This window comes from Perognathus longimembris, chromosome 9, assembly GCF_023159225.1.
Source record: "Perognathus longimembris pacificus isolate PPM17 chromosome 9, ASM2315922v1, whole genome shotgun sequence".
Classification (NCBI taxonomy): Eukaryota; Metazoa; Chordata; class Mammalia; order Rodentia; family Heteromyidae; genus Perognathus; species Perognathus longimembris.
In genome coordinates this window covers 20,750,044-20,769,175 of record NC_063169.1, presented here as the reverse complement: position 1 = coordinate 20,769,175, position 19,132 = coordinate 20,750,044, and the positions used below count along the sequence as shown (strand labels likewise).

General features: G+C 34.5%; 1 protein-coding gene across 4 annotated transcripts in view; it reads left to right on the top strand.

Annotated features, from left to right (window-relative positions):
- Positions 1-14,517, top strand: part of Fut9 (fucosyltransferase 9) — a 146,637-nt gene extending 132,120 nt beyond the window's left edge. Inside the window, exons 1-3 of one of the 4 annotated variants that reach the window (XR_007212068.1) lie at positions 3,916-4,833; positions 9,298-10,985; positions 14,267-14,517. Coding sequence is in view for 3 of the 4 variants with exons in the window: in XM_048353812.1 (XP_048209769.1) it covers positions 4,827-4,833; positions 9,298-10,385 (1,095 nt within the window). In the remaining variant the exon portion in view is untranslated. Of the gene's footprint in view, positions 1-3,915; positions 4,834-9,297; positions 11,209-14,266 lie in introns of those variants that run through there. The other 3 variants (XM_048353812.1, XM_048353814.1, XM_048353813.1) reach the window with 3 other exon arrangements.
- Positions 14,518-19,132: the final 4,615 nt, after the last annotated feature.

The window sequence follows — 19,132 nt, the reverse complement described above, 5'->3', positions numbered from 1 at the left end:
TTATACACTGCAGCATTGTCCTTATATTCTGTTATCATCCTCTTATACATGTGATGGTATTTATTTTGTCACTATGTGTTATGCATAGCTCTTCAGACAAACTGAACCAATGGAAGGCAGTGGCACATTAAAACAAATATGCATATGTATATGTATTTTATACACATACATATCATATATTCTATACATACATATGTTATATATACACATGTACACATATTTACATATGTAACATATATCTCCTTATAAAATAAACATATGTGTTTACGTATATATATAAACTTCTTCATAAAATATGTACTATGGAATATATTGTTTTATAAAGAGGTTTATTTTAAAGTATAAACACAGGGATTAAAACTGCATATGTCTGAACCATGTACCAGTGACATATGTCTATAATCCCAGGTACTCAAGAGGATGAGAGGTGAGGATTGTGATTCAAAGCCAGCCGAGACAGGAATGATCCTTGAGACTCTTGTCTCCAATTAACCACCAAAAGACAAAAAGAAAGTATCTTTGTATCTCAGTAGGTCCCTGCTTTTACAAAGTAATTTTTAAAGAAACTATAAAAAGGCTATAAAACTATGTGCTAGGGCTCATACCTGTAAGCCTAGCTACTCAGAAGGCTGTCTTGGTTCAAAGGCAGCCTGAGCTTGGAAGTCTGCGAGGCTCTAATGTGGCTCAAACTGGTAGAGCCCTAGCTTGAGTGGAAAAGCTCAGGGAGAGTGCCTAGGCCCCTGAGTTCAAGCTCCAAGTATGGTAAAAAAGTGGAGAAGAGGCTCAAATAGAAGAGCAGTGGTGGGCTGGGAATGTGGCCTAGTGGCAAGACTGCTTGCCTCGTATACATGAGGCCCTGGGTTCAATTCCCCAGCACCACATATACAGAAAATGGCCAGAAGTGGCGCTGTGACTCAAGTGGCAGAATGCTAGCCTTGAGCAAAAAGAAGCCAGGGACAGTGCTAAGGCCCTGAGTTCAAGCCCCAGGACTGGCCAAACAAACAAAACAGAAGAGCAATGGCCTGGAGCATAAAAGATAAGGAACATCACTCAGATCCTCAGTTCAAGCTTTAATGCTAGTGTGCATGAACACATGCGCGCACGCGCACACACACACATCATTTACCCACAAACTGTGGACATGAATGCCAAAAGTACAGTTAGAATACCACAGACAGAGAGCCAGATGCCTGAAGGCCACTCTCTCAGAGGCCCAATGAGGGCCAAACCTATGTTCCAAGTCATTCATTTGGCAATAAATTCAGCTTTCCTGCATCTTTTCCCTCTATTCAGGCTCTCCGTAGACTTGATATCAAACACATTTGAAACAGCCATCATCTTACTCAGCCCACCAGTTCAATGTTAACCTGGTCCACAAACACCCTCAGCATATACTCAGGAATATTGTACCATCTAAGTAGATATATTGAACCATAGAAGTGGATATATTATGGCATAAACAAGTTAACTCATAAAAATAATCACAACAGCCTAAAATAACAAAGATTCTATGTTAGCAAAAGAATGTAAAAAAAGAACAATTTGATTCTTGTAGATTTACTTTTATCCAGTAACACTTCTGGTATTACTGCATAAAAAATGAGAAATGAAGGAAAATTTTCTGAGAGATAGATCAGTGTCTCTGCAAAATTCAAAGCTGTTTTATCTAACAAAGTTTGATTCCCATAGACTACTTTCCAAACATATAATTTTACATAGCTAGCTGGTGAAATTCAGAAAATTCACAATATAAAAATACGTTTAAGGAATTCTTTGTTTTAAGTAATGCTTAGTCAGTAGCTGTAAAACCTTTAAAATTTTGCAGGATAGTATTTATGAAAAACACGGAGATGTAACTAAAACTCTTTTTTTTTTCTCTTATATACATATTGGTATTGTTATAGGCAACTTGGTCCTTGGAGAGGAGTTAATCTTCAAAGCTGACTCAACAAGCAGCATGTAAAGAATTCATCAGAAAAAGAATGTTTCTCACAGGGACACAACTCTCATCAAGGCCTTGGCTCAGCAATTATGTATGCATTGTTAACCCCTGCTGTTGCTGGTGTTATTTTATAAACACCATAATAATAAAACAAAGCTAGGTCCTTGCCATGCTCTGAATTTCCTTTCTATATTCTTTAACTGGGAGCAGGAGAATTATCCAGAACTTCTAATAGTCTACATTCATTGCTCCTGGCCATTAATTTTCAGAAAAAAAAAACAGAGAGCAATGTTCTGGCTCCAAAGTAGCATATGTCATAAAATATAATTTCCTTAATATAACTAATAAAATTCCTTGTAATTTATAAACTCTCTGTTCCCACCACTTTTGCTCTCTCTCTCATTCCATGTCTTTCTACATGAATGTATGTATTGCATTATAAATGTGTGTATATTATATATGTGTGTGTGTTTGTATTTATGTATATATTTAAATGATTTCAATCCTCTTCTCCCCTCAGTACCCTGTTCTTCACCTTCCTGCTGTCTTACTGATAGTCTCCTCCTTTCATATTCATGACCTATTATTATTTCATTATTATTGTTATTATCATGATCATAATTTTAATTCTAGGTTCCACATAGGAACAAGAACATATAGGATATAGCTTTTTAAATATATAGGATAGATGTATTGAGTATGTACCTTTTTGGAGCTCCTTCCCAAAATGCTGACGCTGATTTTTTTCTGGCCTAGGGGAGAGTGTCCTACTTCAAGGACTACTGGTCTTTTGAACTGTGAGAAAATTGAAAAGATCAAAAGTAAGTGAAAGCAGAAAGATAATTGTCACAGGATCTTATACATATAAGGAATACAAAAATAGTTGATTTCATAGATGTTGACAGAATGGCTTTTCAGAGGCAGGACAGAGAAGGGAAGGGTAGTCAGGCGAAAGGTCAATGGGTTGGTAACAAACAAGGCAGGAGCAAGAAGCTCTGGTGTAGTGTTGCACAGTACTATTTATGTCTATGGTGTACTGTCTGGTGATCATAGATTTCAACAGTGAAATGTTCCTAGCAAAGACTAGAAAAGGGGATTTGGGATGTTTTCAGCATGAAGAAATGAGACACACTTCAGGAGACAACTTTAACTTGATTTAAACATAGCATAATGTGGATTGAATATCACGTGGTATACTCTAATATGTAAAATTGTTATGGTTAAAAAATGCAGGTACTTTTCTTTCTAGTGACACTGGGGCTTGAAATCACAGGCTTGTATTTACTAAGCAAGCACTCTTCCCACTGAGCATGCTCAAGCCCAGTATCAGTTAAAAATAAAATTTAAAGTGTACGTACCAAGTTAACCATGCCAGTGTTCCCTGCAAGAAATAGCAAATGCTACCCTTGGGAAAATATTGAGAAGTCAGCTAAAGCAAGGAACACTTAGGAAAAATGCAGAGTTTGGTGCCCTGGGCTCGGTGTGAGTATAAAGGTCAGATAAATGTTACATTCTGAGTTATATACGTTACTTTGTTATTTGGAAGGAATTAGATTTCATTTTTAAAATCTGAAAAATATGCCTAGTGTGGTGGTATATGCCTGTTAATCCTAGCTATACAGGAGGCGGAGATCGAAGGATCACAATTTGAGATTAGCCTGTGTTGAAAGAGAAAAAAATGATAGCAAGATATTCTTTCAAAAACTCTGGCTGGGTATGGAGAGCCACAGGTATAGGGAGGGAAAGGTCGAAGAATCATGGTCTAATGCTACCCCTAGACAAAAGGATGACACAATCTGGAAACTAAACTGAAGCAAAAAGTGGTGGGTGTGGGTATGACTCAACTAGTAGCATACATGTCTAAGTAGCTCATAGCCAAGAGCTCAAACCCTTGTACAACCAAAATTAATAATAATGATAACAAAAATGCGTTCCTGTGTGTTTTTTATTGTGTTTGGTATTAGTTTGGCTTTCATTGGCTGAATGCTACAAGTTTTAAAACCTGGAAATGATAACAGCAAATGCCGGTGTTCACAGTTATTGAAGATTATTGGCCCAAAAGTCAGCCGTTGTAGGAAAATGACATGAGTGACAGCCCCAAGCCTGTCTGTGGCATCCTCTATGGGAAGTGGACCTTGAGCCGCAGAATACTTAGGCCTTCATAAGATCAGATTGCTTGGCTAGCTGTATCTGAAGCTGGTAAATAGAGCTCTATAATGAATAAAGGCAAAGGTTAAACACTAGTGACTGAGCAGAGAGCACAGAGAGGAGATGAAAGACCAAATTAAAAGCAGTTAATCTCTGAATTGAAAAGAAAATTTCAAAGACAATGTAAAAGAGTTTTTAGTTCAGGAGAAAAAAGGTAGTTGGTGGCTCTCTCATCAATGGAAATGAATATCTGAGATTGAAATGAAAGAAGAAAAGCTATTCATTGGAGTATCTAGGATGAAACCACTAGAGCAACAGGTCAGGGAATCGGTGTTATGTGCAATAGAGTGCTCTAGGGAAAATTCAAGAAAAGCCTCATTGACCCAAACTGGAAACTTCCCCAGAGTGTGAGAAAGCTTAAAACAATGGCTTAGCCCAAGAAATAGCAGAGATTATAATAAATAATCTTTGATAGAAGATCAAATGCATTCTCTCTCTCTCATACACACACACACACACACACACACACACACACACACACACACACACACACACATTTGATAGCATTCCAGGGATCAACTGGTGTCTTTTTGCCAGAAAGTAAATGGCATCTCTCCCAAGGCAGGATGAGGCATTTGGCTCAGCATCTGAAGGGAAGAACTGTGGGAAGTAATAGCCATAATGCCCATGAGAATGCTCAACAAAAGTGGAAGTTTCAAGGGAATATTTGAAAATAATGTTAGGTATGTAAATTGTGAAAGTACAATGTCAAATATAGCTTGGTCCCATGACAGTGAAAGGATAAAGCTTTTGCTTTTAACCTTTTAAATGTTCTTGGCATAAAAATTGGAAGGAAGAGTAAAAGCACAATAAAATAGTAATATAAAAAGAAAAGAAAAAAATACCATGGGCACTTTATGCTATGAGTAATCTGTATATGATTTAGAAGACTGAATTATCCCAAATAATACCATGAAATGAAGAGATAATGGCTATGGGAGAATGAAGTTATTCCTTGGTTAAACAGATTTTATTTATCTACCTACTTATCTATCTATTTATATCTATATGGGGAGATACCTATAGCTATCTCTATCTCTATCTAGATATGTTTAGAGATGTATATATTCCTTCCACTGATTGTATGACACTGAAGAAATGGGTTTATAGCCACCCTCTTGGGATAAAGCCACAAGTGGCAAGGTACAAGCGCACAATTCTAGTGCTATCCTAAAAGACATATATTGAATTCTATTCTGGTATTTTTATTTAATTTTATTGTCAAGGTGATGTACAGAGGGTTACAGTTACATATGTAAGATAGTGAGTAAATTTCTTGTCAAACTTGTTACCCTTCCCTCATTTTTCTCCCACCTTCCCTTCTCCCATCTCCCCCCCCCCCCCAGTGGTACAGTTAATTTCCAACATACTGTCGTGTCAATATTGCTGTTGCATCTGTTCAACCTTTATCCTTTGTCTCAACATTTTGATATTCCTCTTCCCTTCCCTAATTCAGATAAATGTATGTACAATACCCAGGGTACCAAAGTCCAATACAGTGACAAGGGGATAAACAATAGGAAAAAAAAAAGAAATAATTCCACATAGTACATTAAAAATAATAACAACAATGAAAAACCTCCTGTTTCCATATCTTCAAGTTCATTTTACTTAGCATCATCTTATGTAATCATATGGACACAGCTATTGAGCTATTGTGATGCTCTGCTCAGACTATCCTAGATATATACTAATTATTACCAATGAGGGAAACCATGGAATCTATGTTTCTTTGGGTCTGGCTCACTTCACCTAATGCAAGGCTTTCCATGTCTTTCCATTTCTTTACCAATGGGGCAATGCCATTCTTTCTGATGGAAGCATAGAAATGAAGATTAACCTTTGCTTTTCCTCAATCCAAAAGAACTTGTTTATAATAGGATTACCACTCTTGGAAGAATCTTCTTACTCTCCTTAGGTTTCACATTTCTCTTCCAAATACCTTGATATGTATCTACAATTTAAGAACCACAACTCCAACCTTTTAATATATCAAGCTCTCTTTCATTCTTTAGCACTGAGTAGAGAATTTTTGAAGAAGGGGATTAGTCTCTCAATAGAAAACATTTTTTATACATGAGATCTTATCAAGACACACTCACTGAAGATTCTATTGATGTAAAAACTAAAGTCTTTGTATTCTCTCATAGTATTTAAAACTAGTCTCATTTACTTTTTCTTTTTAAAAGAAGCATAGAATTAGAAGCATGGTCTGCAAAAAAGTAGCATTCTATAAATGCCACTTAACTTAAAGAATGAAGCTCATTATAATGATAAAATAAACTAATAATTGAATTTATTGTCCCACTTACTGTTACACTTTCCTGTAAATTGATTGCAGCCTCTGAGAAGTACAGAAACATCACTGTGTGTGCTTGAAAAGTAGGTTGGAGTGATTAATAGTTTAAGACATGTTGGGGATCCAATTGAATTTTAGTTATTAGGAATGGGTGAAAAGTTTTCTGTCAAAAACATATCAATTTGTCTCTAAGGGGCAAAGTTTTCTGACAGTTTCTGCACCAAGCCGGGCTCTTGAATAACTGCCCCTGTTGTTTGGTAATTGACCCCAACAGCAATGAAAAATTGAACGCAGAAGGTGTAAAACGAGTGGACAAGTCATAAAAATGTCCAGGAAAAAAGAAAACTGAAGAACATAGAGTAGAAGGAATATTGTTTTCTACCCAGTGACCAGTTCTTCCTCATTTGGCTTTAAAAAGAAAAGAATTATGCATCTAAAATGCAGACACATCTCTATTTTGGAACATAAAAGCCAGAGCCCAAACTATGAAGTTTTGCTCTAGGGTACAAACATTGGCCCATCAATTTACAGGATACTTATTCTACACGCATACACACACACACACACATATTCACACTTGATCCATTTTTTTTGTATTTATAGATGGAGCACAGTACGTTGCATACAACTGAAATTGTATATTTCATTTATTCATTTATACATCAGATCCAGCTCCTTGTGCATTCTGATAGTACTACATTTTTGGTAAGATGTCAGATCCCCTCACAGAGAGCTGATATTCAGGTATCACAAAGATGGCACATTTTCTGACTGAAATCTGCAAAACTAATGAAACTCATGAATGAACTAATGAACTCATGAAACAAAGTCATCAAATGTCGTCTGCACCAGGTTCTTCAACCAGACAGGCTGAGTTTGAAAGTCTGTCCTACCATTTACTGGCTGCCTAAACTTTGTGTTCAGATTCCTTATTGAAAAATAAGAATATTGTGAGTTCATAAATATGTTTATGCATGTATATGTGCAGAATTCACATCAGCATTTCACAATAATAAGCACCGTGTATAACATATACACTTTTTACATATATATACATGAATATATGCCATGCATGGTATTTGTTAAGAGAAATTGGTCTAAATTTAATTCATAAAAAAGTCCTTAATTGTGGAGTGCATGGTAGAGACCAAGGAAATCAAGACAACAAAATTCAAAGTGCACATATGAATAGATTATTGGTATTTGTCTTTGATCCAAGATTGTAGAAGGCATGAGAGAACATTACTCAATTGTGGAAATAGAGATACACCGCAATTTCCTCATCTATGCAGTAGTGATAGAAAAATCATTTTTCATAACAACTTAATGATGATTAAAAGAAACAACATGCACAAAATGTTTGACATAAAGCCTGATGGAGAGTATTTATTAAATATTGTCTATTACATTTATAACTTGATTATATTGAACTGACATGATTTATTTAGGCTTTTAAGGGATGAAATTTAAAAATAATTAAGCTTAGTTTTTACTTAATGTTCTTCAAGATTTTTCATGTATATAACTTTAGTGAAGTCATTATTTTAAAACATACTACTCTTAATAAAGGTTTTGCCATTGCATTTCAAGTCAAATGCAATTTAAGGCAACTTTCACAGAGCATTTCTGTAAACCACTAAACAATAATGTTACAGGAATAAAACACTACACTGCTCAGTCAAACCTTGCTTATTAAAGGCAAGGATGCTCCAATGAAAATAGAGATTCTTTCAGTGTCCTTATTTTGTAAAAAAAAAATTGAGAAATTGCTTAAATTTATAACATAGAATCTGTTGTAATCAGACTTTCATAGGTCTACTGTGGAATTGCATTCTCATATGTTTTCAGATCTTTTTTGAAATGTTCATAAATTTTGGACTTTGAAAATAAAGCATTACTACTCAGAAAATATGTTTTTTAAAAACTAGCTCATAATAAAGCTTTCTAAATGTTCACATAAATTTAGGTAATTAGAGAGTAACTCATATCTTTTTCTGAAAATTAGACACCTAATGTCCTGTACTAGTTTTGATCAAGATTTAAAAATGCTTCCATGAAATTGATAGGCCATATTATTTTGGTAAAAAGAAACATACAGATTTCAGAAAAGAAGTAACAAATTAATTACAAAACAATTCTGTCATTATATTATATGTCTATGTTGATCTTCATAGAGAGGAAGAAAAACTTTGAGGAAACTCCAAAAAAGTTAACACCTTAACTGATCTCTGAAGTAACAATGGGTAAATTCCAAGAACAAAACTATTCTCTATGAATATAAGTTTTGAAATTTATTTGAGAATTTATTTTTTATCTTTGCAATACTAATATCGGCTCACAGCCAAGAAAAACTTTTGTCATGTCCCAATAACACATATATGCAAAACTTTAAATGCAAATAGGGTATTTGATTATTATATCATGGTAGATGCTATGTGCACTAGGTATATTAAGTACATCAAATATCTGGTACTTTGTATCATGTCAAATTACTACAAGTAAACAAAAATCAAACAGGTACATATGAAGTTGAGGGAAGTTTAATTTGGCTTTAAGATATTCCAACAAATTTAGGAAGAATTCTGATTAATTCTCCCAGGAAGCTTCTGTTTAGAGGCAGTTTCTTGGCATAAACAAAAACCCTAATTTTTTTTCTCAAGTATTTGATAACACTGAAAAGGAAATGCAGTTAATTTTGTGATGAGTATTTTAGAATGTGCCACTTGTTTCTCATACATTGTATTTATAATTATCTCTTTAACCTCAACTTCTCCCTCACTCTCTCTCTCTCTCTCTCTCTCTCTCTCTCTCTCTCTCTCTCTCTCTCTCCCTCTCTCTTGTTTCACAGAAAAAATTATGACATCAACATCCAAAGGAATTCTCCGCCCATTTTTAATTGTCTGCGTTATCCTGGGCTGCTTCATGGCATGCCTGTTAATTTATATCAAGCCCACCAACAGCTGGATCTTTAGTCCAATGGAATCTGCCAGCTCAGTCCTGAAAATGAAAAGCTTCTTTTCCACCAAACCTGATTATTTCAACGAAACTACTATTCTGGTATGGGTGTGGCCATTTGGGCAGACCTTTGACCTTACATCCTGCCAAGCAATGTTCAACATCCAAGGATGTCATCTCACCACTGACCGATCATTGTACAACAAATCCCACGCAGTCCTGATCCATCACCGAGACATCAGTTGGGATCTCACGAATTTACCTCAGCAGGCGAGGCCACCTTTCCAGAAATGGATTTGGATGAATTTGGAATCTCCAACTCATACTCCCCAAAAGAGTGGCATCGAGCACTTGTTCAATCTGACTCTGACCTACCGCCGCGATTCTGATATCCAAGTGCCTTACGGCTTCTTGACGGTGAGCACAAACCCCTTCGTATTTGAAGTGCCCAGCAAAGAGAAGTTAGTGTGCTGGGTTGTTAGTAACTGGAACCCCGAACACGCCAGGGTAAAGTATTACAACGAGCTAAGCAAGAGTATCGAAATCCACACCTATGGGCAAGCATTCGGAGAATATGTGAATGATAAAAATTTGATTCCAACCATATCTACTTGTAAATTTTACCTTTCCTTTGAAAACTCCATTCACAAAGATTATATCACAGAAAAGCTCTACAATGCTTTTTTGGCTGGTTCAGTACCTGTTGTTCTGGGACCGTCTAGGGAAAACTATGAGAATTATATTCCAGCAGATTCATTCATTCATGTGGAAGATTATAACTCCCCCAGTGAGCTAGCAAAATATCTGAAGGAAGTTGACAAGAACAATAAGTTATACCTTAGTTACTTTAACTGGAGGAAGGATTTCACTGTAAACCTTCCACGATTTTGGGAATCACATGCATGTTTGGCTTGTGATCATGTAAAAAGACACCAGGAATATAAATCTGTTGGTAATCTAGAGAAATGGTTTTGGAATTAAAGCTTTCTATCACTTGCACATGCAGTAAAATATTTTGGTGAAATAATCAGGAGTTGAGGGTAAAAAAAGAGAAACAACATTTTGCTTTTATGTCACCATTTATTTTTATCACCTCATGGGTAACATGGAAATTTGGTGATAATTTTCAAGTTCTCATTATTAGCAATCATTCCACTTGGTTTTAATTTATCCTGTATATACCTAATTACATGCACTGAAAGTAATTTATTTGTCAGAACCATTTGCAAAGGTTCTTCACATTTGTGTAGTTACCTGTAATATCAATTTATGAGTCAATTCTTGCTACACAGCTCTCTGGGAAATGAAGTCTCAAGATATAAAAGATTTTCATAAATATTACAATCTCTAGTTACAACTTTACATAATGATTACAAAATATGAATGTGCTATGGTTAAATTCTAACTCCTTTGACTTCAGAATTGAATAAGGTATGAAATGTTGGGTCTGTTTGTGGGTTTTTTAACCTATTTATCATCATGTTTCTGATGGCAGAATTGCCCATGTCATGAATAGAAAAGATATGAAACAGAACTGTTCTATTGAGGAAGTGATTAGACTTCAATAAGTTTCTCATTATGGTAAGTTAAAGCACTATAGAATTTTTAAATATCAATTTGTTTTGATTTCCAGTACTTGGAAAACAATTCTAGTAATACTGTGAGAATCCAAGAGAATCCTCATTCAAATCCCAATAATATGCAGTAAGAACACAATAAATATTTTTTCAAATAACAAAGGATAAAAGAATATCTATAAATGTCAAGCATAATAAATTATGCCATTTGTCTAATTTTTAATTAATTATAATTTGAAACTGCTTTTCAAACTTTGAATATTTAAAATAGTTTTATTTTAGTATGTCAACAAACAGAAACATTTGAAAGATTATTTAGAACTTAAATATAATGATCATATGTTAAATATGTTAATCTAATAAAGTGAGGCTATATAAAAAACACATTAGAGAGTAGGATTTTAACCACATATATGTTGGATACATAAATGAATATTACTGTAGAGACATGGGTAAGGTTTTGTTCCAATGAAGTGACAGTTCTAGCCTACAGGTACTAATTGGACATGTTGTTTATGTTCAATTGTAAAATTCTTTATACATAGCATGTATTACTATGGTCTTCAGAGCTTTATAAAAGCAGCATAAATTCATTATTATACTAATAGTTGGACAATTTATGCCTGATCTTTCAACTGCCTTCAGCATTTCTTCACCACAAATTTAGGAGAGCTCGATATGAGGAGAGATGTATAGGTGAGGAGACAGAATGCTTAAAATTCTTCAAGATAATATTCTCTCCTCCCCCACAAATTAATCTCTAATGCTTTTCTCCACTGGAAAAATTCATCAAACGAATTAGAATGTTCTCATGACATACATTTGGGTATTCGAAGAGACTCGTTGCATGCTTACATGAGCAGAACTGAAACCAATGGTCTTTTGTTCCAGGCAGAAATTAGAAAGATAAATTGAAATTCAGCAAGAAAGAAGTATGTCTAGCTTACATAAGAATACAGTTCATCAGCACTGGGAATATTTGAACAAAGGAAGAGACCCACATTGAATAAAGGACCACTTGATACCAGGTTCATTTCTCCAGCCATTCTTGGACAGGTTCATGTGTCAGGCCCTCAAGTCCATAAAGATAAAGATGGAAAAGGAGATTAATTAAGCAGAAAGTCAACCAAACTTTTTATTTTCCTAATTCCATCCTGACTCAGGGTTTATGTACATAATATTCTCAATGGAGATTATGAGACACTGTTGATCTAATTTTAAAAAGGTCGAAATATTTTTCAATTGTTTGTCTACTTAAAATGCTTCTGAAAAGTAAACTTTGTTCATTTGATCCTAGAGTTTATCTCTTCTATCTACTAGTTCTGTTATTCATCAGAAAATAGTATGTCCAGACATATACTTTCACATACATTTTTTCTCGAATTTATTTCATTGTTAAAATAAATTAATGTGTACATTTATAATCTTTATCTATATAAAGTAGATAACTAAAGACGATGCATTGCCAACTTTAGAAAATACTGATTTCTTTGAAAGCTGAAGAGCATGCACTGTCATCCCTTTGCTAATGTGGGTGCTAATGATTTCAAATAACTTAAGAAAGCTGAAGGCAGTTGTCTCTGTTGTTAACTATGAATTTAGACTCTTTCTTTGACTTTGACTGTGACTGTAATTATATACTAATTATAAGACTCAAGTGAAGGTGGGCTGGGAATATGGCCTAGTGTTAAAGTGCTTGCCTTACATACATGAAGCCCTGGGTTCAATTCCTCAGCACCACGTATGTAGAAAAAGCCAGAAATGGTGCTGTGGCTCAAGTGGTAGAGTGCTAACCTTGAGCAAAAAGAAGCCAGGGACAGTGCTCAGGCCCTGAGTTCAAGCCCAAGGACTGTCAAAAGAAAAAAAGTATTAAGTGAAGGCAATAAGTGCTTAACTAGTGCATCTGCATATTGCCAAATTCCAGAATAAGTTTTCCAATTATGAATGATTCAACCATTAGGTTTGGTGTCTATTGATCTTTTGAATTTTTAAGGATCAAGGAATAGAATACCTGCTTATATCTCAGTCTCTTTCCATTAACTAGATCCAGGGATCTTTTTTATTTCTTTTCTTTTATTAAAAATTAATTTATCAAAGGGGTTACAGTTACATGTGTAACACAGTGAATACATTTCTTATCAAACTTGTTACCTCCACCTTTGTTTTTCTCTCACCTTCCCCTCCTCTGGTTCCCTTCCTCTGGTTCCCTCCCCATCCTCCATTTAAGATATACACACATTCACACTTGAATATGCCCACACGCGCATGTGCACACACACACATCTGTGAACCACATAGCTAGTGACAATAGTTAAGATTCAAATCTGAGAGTCCTGTTTCTCTTAATCTCATGTTCATTTTCATTGCAATTCCATTCTCTGACAGAGAGGTGCCTCGATTCCTGTAAATATGGATGTCCTTGCGGCATTATTTAGGGTCTGTAGGAAGGTTTGCTCCATGGAAAACCTACTTTTGAAGACACATTGCAAACATGACATCAAACTGTTGGCCTTCCTTCTGGTTTAAATATTTTAAGAGTTGAGTTCAGAAAAAAGAAATGTGATTTCAGTATACTTAAGTGAAATGTACACATCAAGAAGGCATTGGGTTTTCAGCCACTCCTTCAATAAATCCCACAGGCTGCAATTTCTGTAAAGCTATCTCATGGGAGAGATGCATTGATTTGACAAAATGAGCTTGCTGCTGGTTTCAAAAATGAATAAGTTTGCCTGGAGATATACTGTGGCTATAAAAAGAGAACAAGCTATTTACATTTTCTTTTAAAATATAAAAATACTATTATCACCAATGCCCTGAATGTTATTAAATATTAACTCTTAAGGCTTTATTTAATCCATAAATAGTATTATTGGCCTCAGTAATAAAAATAAATTCTAAGAACAAATATTCACTGATCAGAACGCTCACTGTAGTAAGAATAATTTGATGTTCAACAGTATTACACTCTGAAAAAGAAAAAACATGACAGCTGCATATGTTATTACAACCATGCATTTGACAATATGAAAGGGAAAGACAAAATTATTACCTTAGTGGTACAATAGTATAAGCTTAAAAATTTTGTATTCACTATGAAACCCTAGATAGTTTGAGAATGTGCAGAAAAGTTTCTCATTCTGAAGGCTTAGTGTATTTGAGGTGTTAAGGGACAGAGTACCGAAGAATTACTTACAGATCCTTTATATTCTTGCCTCAAATTGGAAACTAAATATAAACAGAAAACTATGATACTGAGCTTTTTTTTCTTTTTTCTTTTCAAACTAGATTCCAAGACCCTTAATGTGGCCACCTAGAAAATGTCTCTTGCATGAATCAATACCCTGTAAATAAGTTTTACATTTTCATATTATGACTTGGTGCTTAAAGGTATCTTAGAAATTACTTGAATGCTAACCTTGTTCAGGAGAACTGCTTCAAAACTGTAACCAGGCTCTTAAGTACAGCAGAGAAGAAACTGAAGGATGAGCACAGTGTCTAATATGAACCAGGATTTCAGCAGTATTTTTGAATGAATAAATGAATGTCATTAGTAGATATGAAATATTTGAGATGAAGTGACAGTTCAGCTTACTGGGACTAATAGAAAGTGATATTTTATTTAGCTTCTACAGGTCTCTTTACTTCCCAGATGCAGATGGAGGAATTCTGAGTTCTCCAGATCTTACTTCAATGGAAGACATTAAAAAAATAACATTAAAAAAAAACTAAACAGACTAGGAATTTGTTAACATTCCACTCATATATTAGCAACTGTTTCTAATACAAAAGAAAATTACTACTAAAGAGAAAATAAAGAAAAAGTGCCACAACAGATAGATATTTATTACCAACCATGCAAAGGAAAACTACAATTTATTTCCTCCCTCACTCGTATAGTTTCATTCTATTGTTTGGCAATTGATTACAAGCATCAATTAAGATGAGATTCCCCCTACCTCCATGTCTCACGTCAGAGATTTGTAACATATTGTAAATGCAGATGTTTCAAAGTGTTGTTTCTCTCAGTAATTCATATTAAATTTGTGAATATTCATAAGCCTTTTTTAAAAACAATTTTACCACAGCCTAAATAAACCAGAAATATGAATGATGCTATCCTTATTTATAAATTCAACAAACTCTAGTTTTGAGGAAATGGGTTAACCTCTTTAACCTATTTTCTTTATAAGAGTCCTTCTGACACTACTAATAGAAACCAATTAGACACTAACTTGGTTACACATGAATTTGAAATAGAAATTTCCATGCTCATCTCAAAATATTTATGAATGTAAATATTGCAAAAAAATCCTTCTCAATTATCTATACAGATACTTAAAGCATAAATCAATGGCATAGATGTATGTAAAAGATAGCATTTTGGTTCTTTAGTGGAGCTTGGAATATAACAAAAATTAACCTTCCTCAGTTAATTCTTTCTTTTCTCAATGCTTTAAAAGGTTTTTTGAAACTCACTTATTCCTTAGAACTTAATTAAATGTCAGTAGGAAACTAATACTATATCAGGTATTATTTTTTAAAAACTGGATATTTCTGTACTACTTGAATTCTTATCAAAATAATCTAAAATCATTTATTGATGGAAAAAAGTTGAAGGCGGCAGTGGAAATACGTAAGTCAGTCCTCAGCTAACAATAATATAGCATAATTTGGGAAGGCCAGACTAAATATATTTATAAAATTTCATTTGTATGTTTTTGTTTGAGCTAGTTCTGGAGTCTAGGGGCCTGGCCACTCTTTTTGAGCATTTTAGCTTAAGGTTAGCAAGCTATCACTTAAGCCATACTACTCCAGCTTTCCAGTGGTTAATTGAAGATAAGAGTCTGAAGGACTTTCCTTCCTGGATTAATTTCAAACCCTGATCCACAGAACCCAACCTCTGGGTAGGTAGGTTTACCTGTCTTCAGTTTATTTCTAAACTCAGAGGGAATATATGTTTGTGCATTTGATTTACTTCAGAAATTAAAAAACAAAAACAAAAAAGCATTTGAGGCCAAGAGAACTTCTTCTCCCAAATCAAACACTTGTCAACGTGACTCAAAAAGTTGTTCCAGGTCACTTGATCTGGAATTTACAATTATCCTGATTCCTAAGTTCTGCCCCATGCAGTTGAAATCTCAATTGAGAAAAGCAGAGTACTATAGTCAAAAGGCATAAGAAATGAGATATTGCCTTTCTGTAGTTCACACGGAGTCTTCTTAAATACATCAGTAAATTACTCTTCTATTTCAGAATCTAAAATATATTTTATGCCCGTTATTTCATGCTTGATCTTGTGAAGCTCTATCTTGTGATTAGGGGAAGGTTACTCACAACATTCTTTCCAGTTGTATATGGTTGATAGCATTAGTTTTCAAGCTGGGTTTTACATCTAGACAGTCTTTCAAATTGCCAGTGTTCAAGCCTTACCTCAAACAACTGAACTAAATGATTTGAAGAACAGAAGCTCAGCTCCAAAGGTAAAACTAAGATGGGGTCAACTCTGGGAGCCAACAGTCTACCCCTGGGCTTTTCTCAGCCTGAAGAAACTGGAAAGGAAAGAATTAGATGCCTAGAAATATACATCTCTTTCTTCATTTTGTAATGCAAGTTTTGGATTAGACAATTACTAGAATCTTCAACAAGCATCCTATCTTCACTGCTGTAGTCTGCTTCCCATTGTACATGTTTAAGAAATTGCTTTTCTTTGTTCCAAAGTCTTTTATTGATAGGTTGCAAGGTCATTTTAATAAGCAAAGTGTAGCAATGAGTTGTAGCCTATGAATTTTCCCTGAGCCCAGATGGAGAATTGAATTTCCATTCTGTCACTCACTAACTGGGTGCAAATTACTTGATTTCTCTTTTGAGATCCTTACATTTGTAAAGTGATGACAGCATATTTTTTTCTGGATAGTTTTGTGTGTATGGAAGGGAACAAATAAAATATCTTAAAGAGATTAGATAATAAGTATACAACTATTTTTACATGGGCAAACTCTCCAATGTGAATCCTTATATATGTCTGTCTATCTCTCTGTGTGTGTTTATGCACGTTGCTGCATCTCATACCCAGCTTATACTTGCCTTTTTATGATATGAGATGTTCTACTACTTAGCCATGCCTTCATCTTTCTTATCATTTAGTCTTATAAAAGATCATTTTGAGGATTCCAGAGCTGTATTTATAACTTCAGCCAAAACTCTGAAAATGTTAATTTAGCGACTCATAAGGATCATTGAAAATTTAAAGCTGAAGGAATAATCTCTTAGGAGACTGAAAACAAATATAGTGTCAATTCACATACTCTATAATTACTAAGTAGGTGTGGGGAGTTAGCAGCAGTGTTGAATAGGCATTCTTTGCATTACTGATCATACATACCACTTCTTAAAATAATTGGAATTCAAGCAGGTTTAATTTTCCCTGTTACTATCAATCACTAAATTAGTAGTCAATTTAGCTTATTATCAGTTGGTACAGCTTGAGTCCCAGAATGAAATAGAGGACAATTTTCAGAGAAACTTCTTTTGGCATGGAAATAGACTGTAGAAATATCCATCAATTTGATTTAATTCTTATCCTCAGCTGTTCTACTACCACAGATAGGTTAATAATACATTTGAATAGATTACTGAGTCATCACCTACTTTACATAAAACTAAAAAAAGCCAAGTTACATCTGTTGGGATATAAGTTCAAAAAGCACATATGTACTTGCTTACTGGTACAGAAATAAAATTTGTTTTAGCCAGACTATGATTAAACTCCTATAATTGCTAATTGCATAACAAACAGTTTTGATATTCACAATCTTCACTGTTCATGTGGAGTAGAAACAAAATGTTAAAGAAAATTTCATTTTTGTGTAAATGAATGAATGATATTCAAAATATTTTAAGGTGTTGCTAACTTTGTTCTTCTAAAGGACATTAGATTTGTTTGTTATTTTTTTAGTTACTACCTCAAAAAACTTTTTTTTTTGGCATTCTTTGGCGACCAAGTAACTTCAGATTAGTTGTATATGTTAAGTATGTTATGTAAGAGTGCTTTGGAATTTCATTGTGGAAAACAAATATAAATTTTATTGAAAAAAATGTTGAGTGATTCTCCAGAGTATGCAACCCTAGGAATATGTTAACTGTGGTAATTTAGCTATACAAGGCTGCTTTCCATTTTGATGAGTGAGGGTGTAGGAGCTAGAAAAGCAGACTTGGCAGAAAAAGTACCCCAAGACTCCATTAATAATCTGGGACTACTCATTATGTAAGAAATACCTGCCAGAGTTACGACAGTGCATTTCCAATTTCAGGCTGGCCTCATTATCCACCTTCAGTCTCACAATTGAGACAGTCTTGAAGACACCATGCTTATTCAAGGCTGAGACTGCAGGAGGAGCCCTCCTCTGGGTGGCTTGCAAGTCTCCAAAGATGGTAATGAGACCAAGCTACTTACACACTGGTTTTCTTCCACAGAAGCCCCTAGTGAACCAAGAATACCTATTTGTCGATGAAAAACTGGAAGCACTGTGTGAAGACCAATTCCAACTATTTTGTACAACATTCAGTATTCAAAGGACAAATATCATACTTCAGGTCAGAGTTTATTTAGAGAAATACAAAAACCTTTCAGCTTATAGATGTCCAGCATTTGGATCAATGAGTGGTCTGGAAGATTAGCAGAGTAAATAGCAATAAAAATAAACATAGGAAAAAAGTAGTAGAAATGATATGTTTTGTTCTTTTAATAGAAATTTAAATCTTTAGAGCTATTTTCATGATGGAATCCCTCAAAAATGAGATGTTGGTTTGTATGATTTTCTCACTTATCTCTTCACCCTCTCTTTTTCTCACAAAATTAGATTTGCTAGAAAATAAGAATGATGGAGTGATTGTGACAATATAAACATAACATTTTCAGAGTCCCTAAGAATAAAATCATATGAGGCACAAAATAAGAGATTATGCTTGCACAAATGGAACATTTTTAATGAATTGAAGTAAGATATCTTCAGTGCAATTATATACTTTGTTCTAGATCTGAAACATCTGAACATAATAGAGCTTTTTAAACGTAAAAGGTAAAGGCCTAACAAGTCTAGATCTATATTCAATTCACAGAGATGCAAGGAGGAAAAAAAGTGTCAACATAAA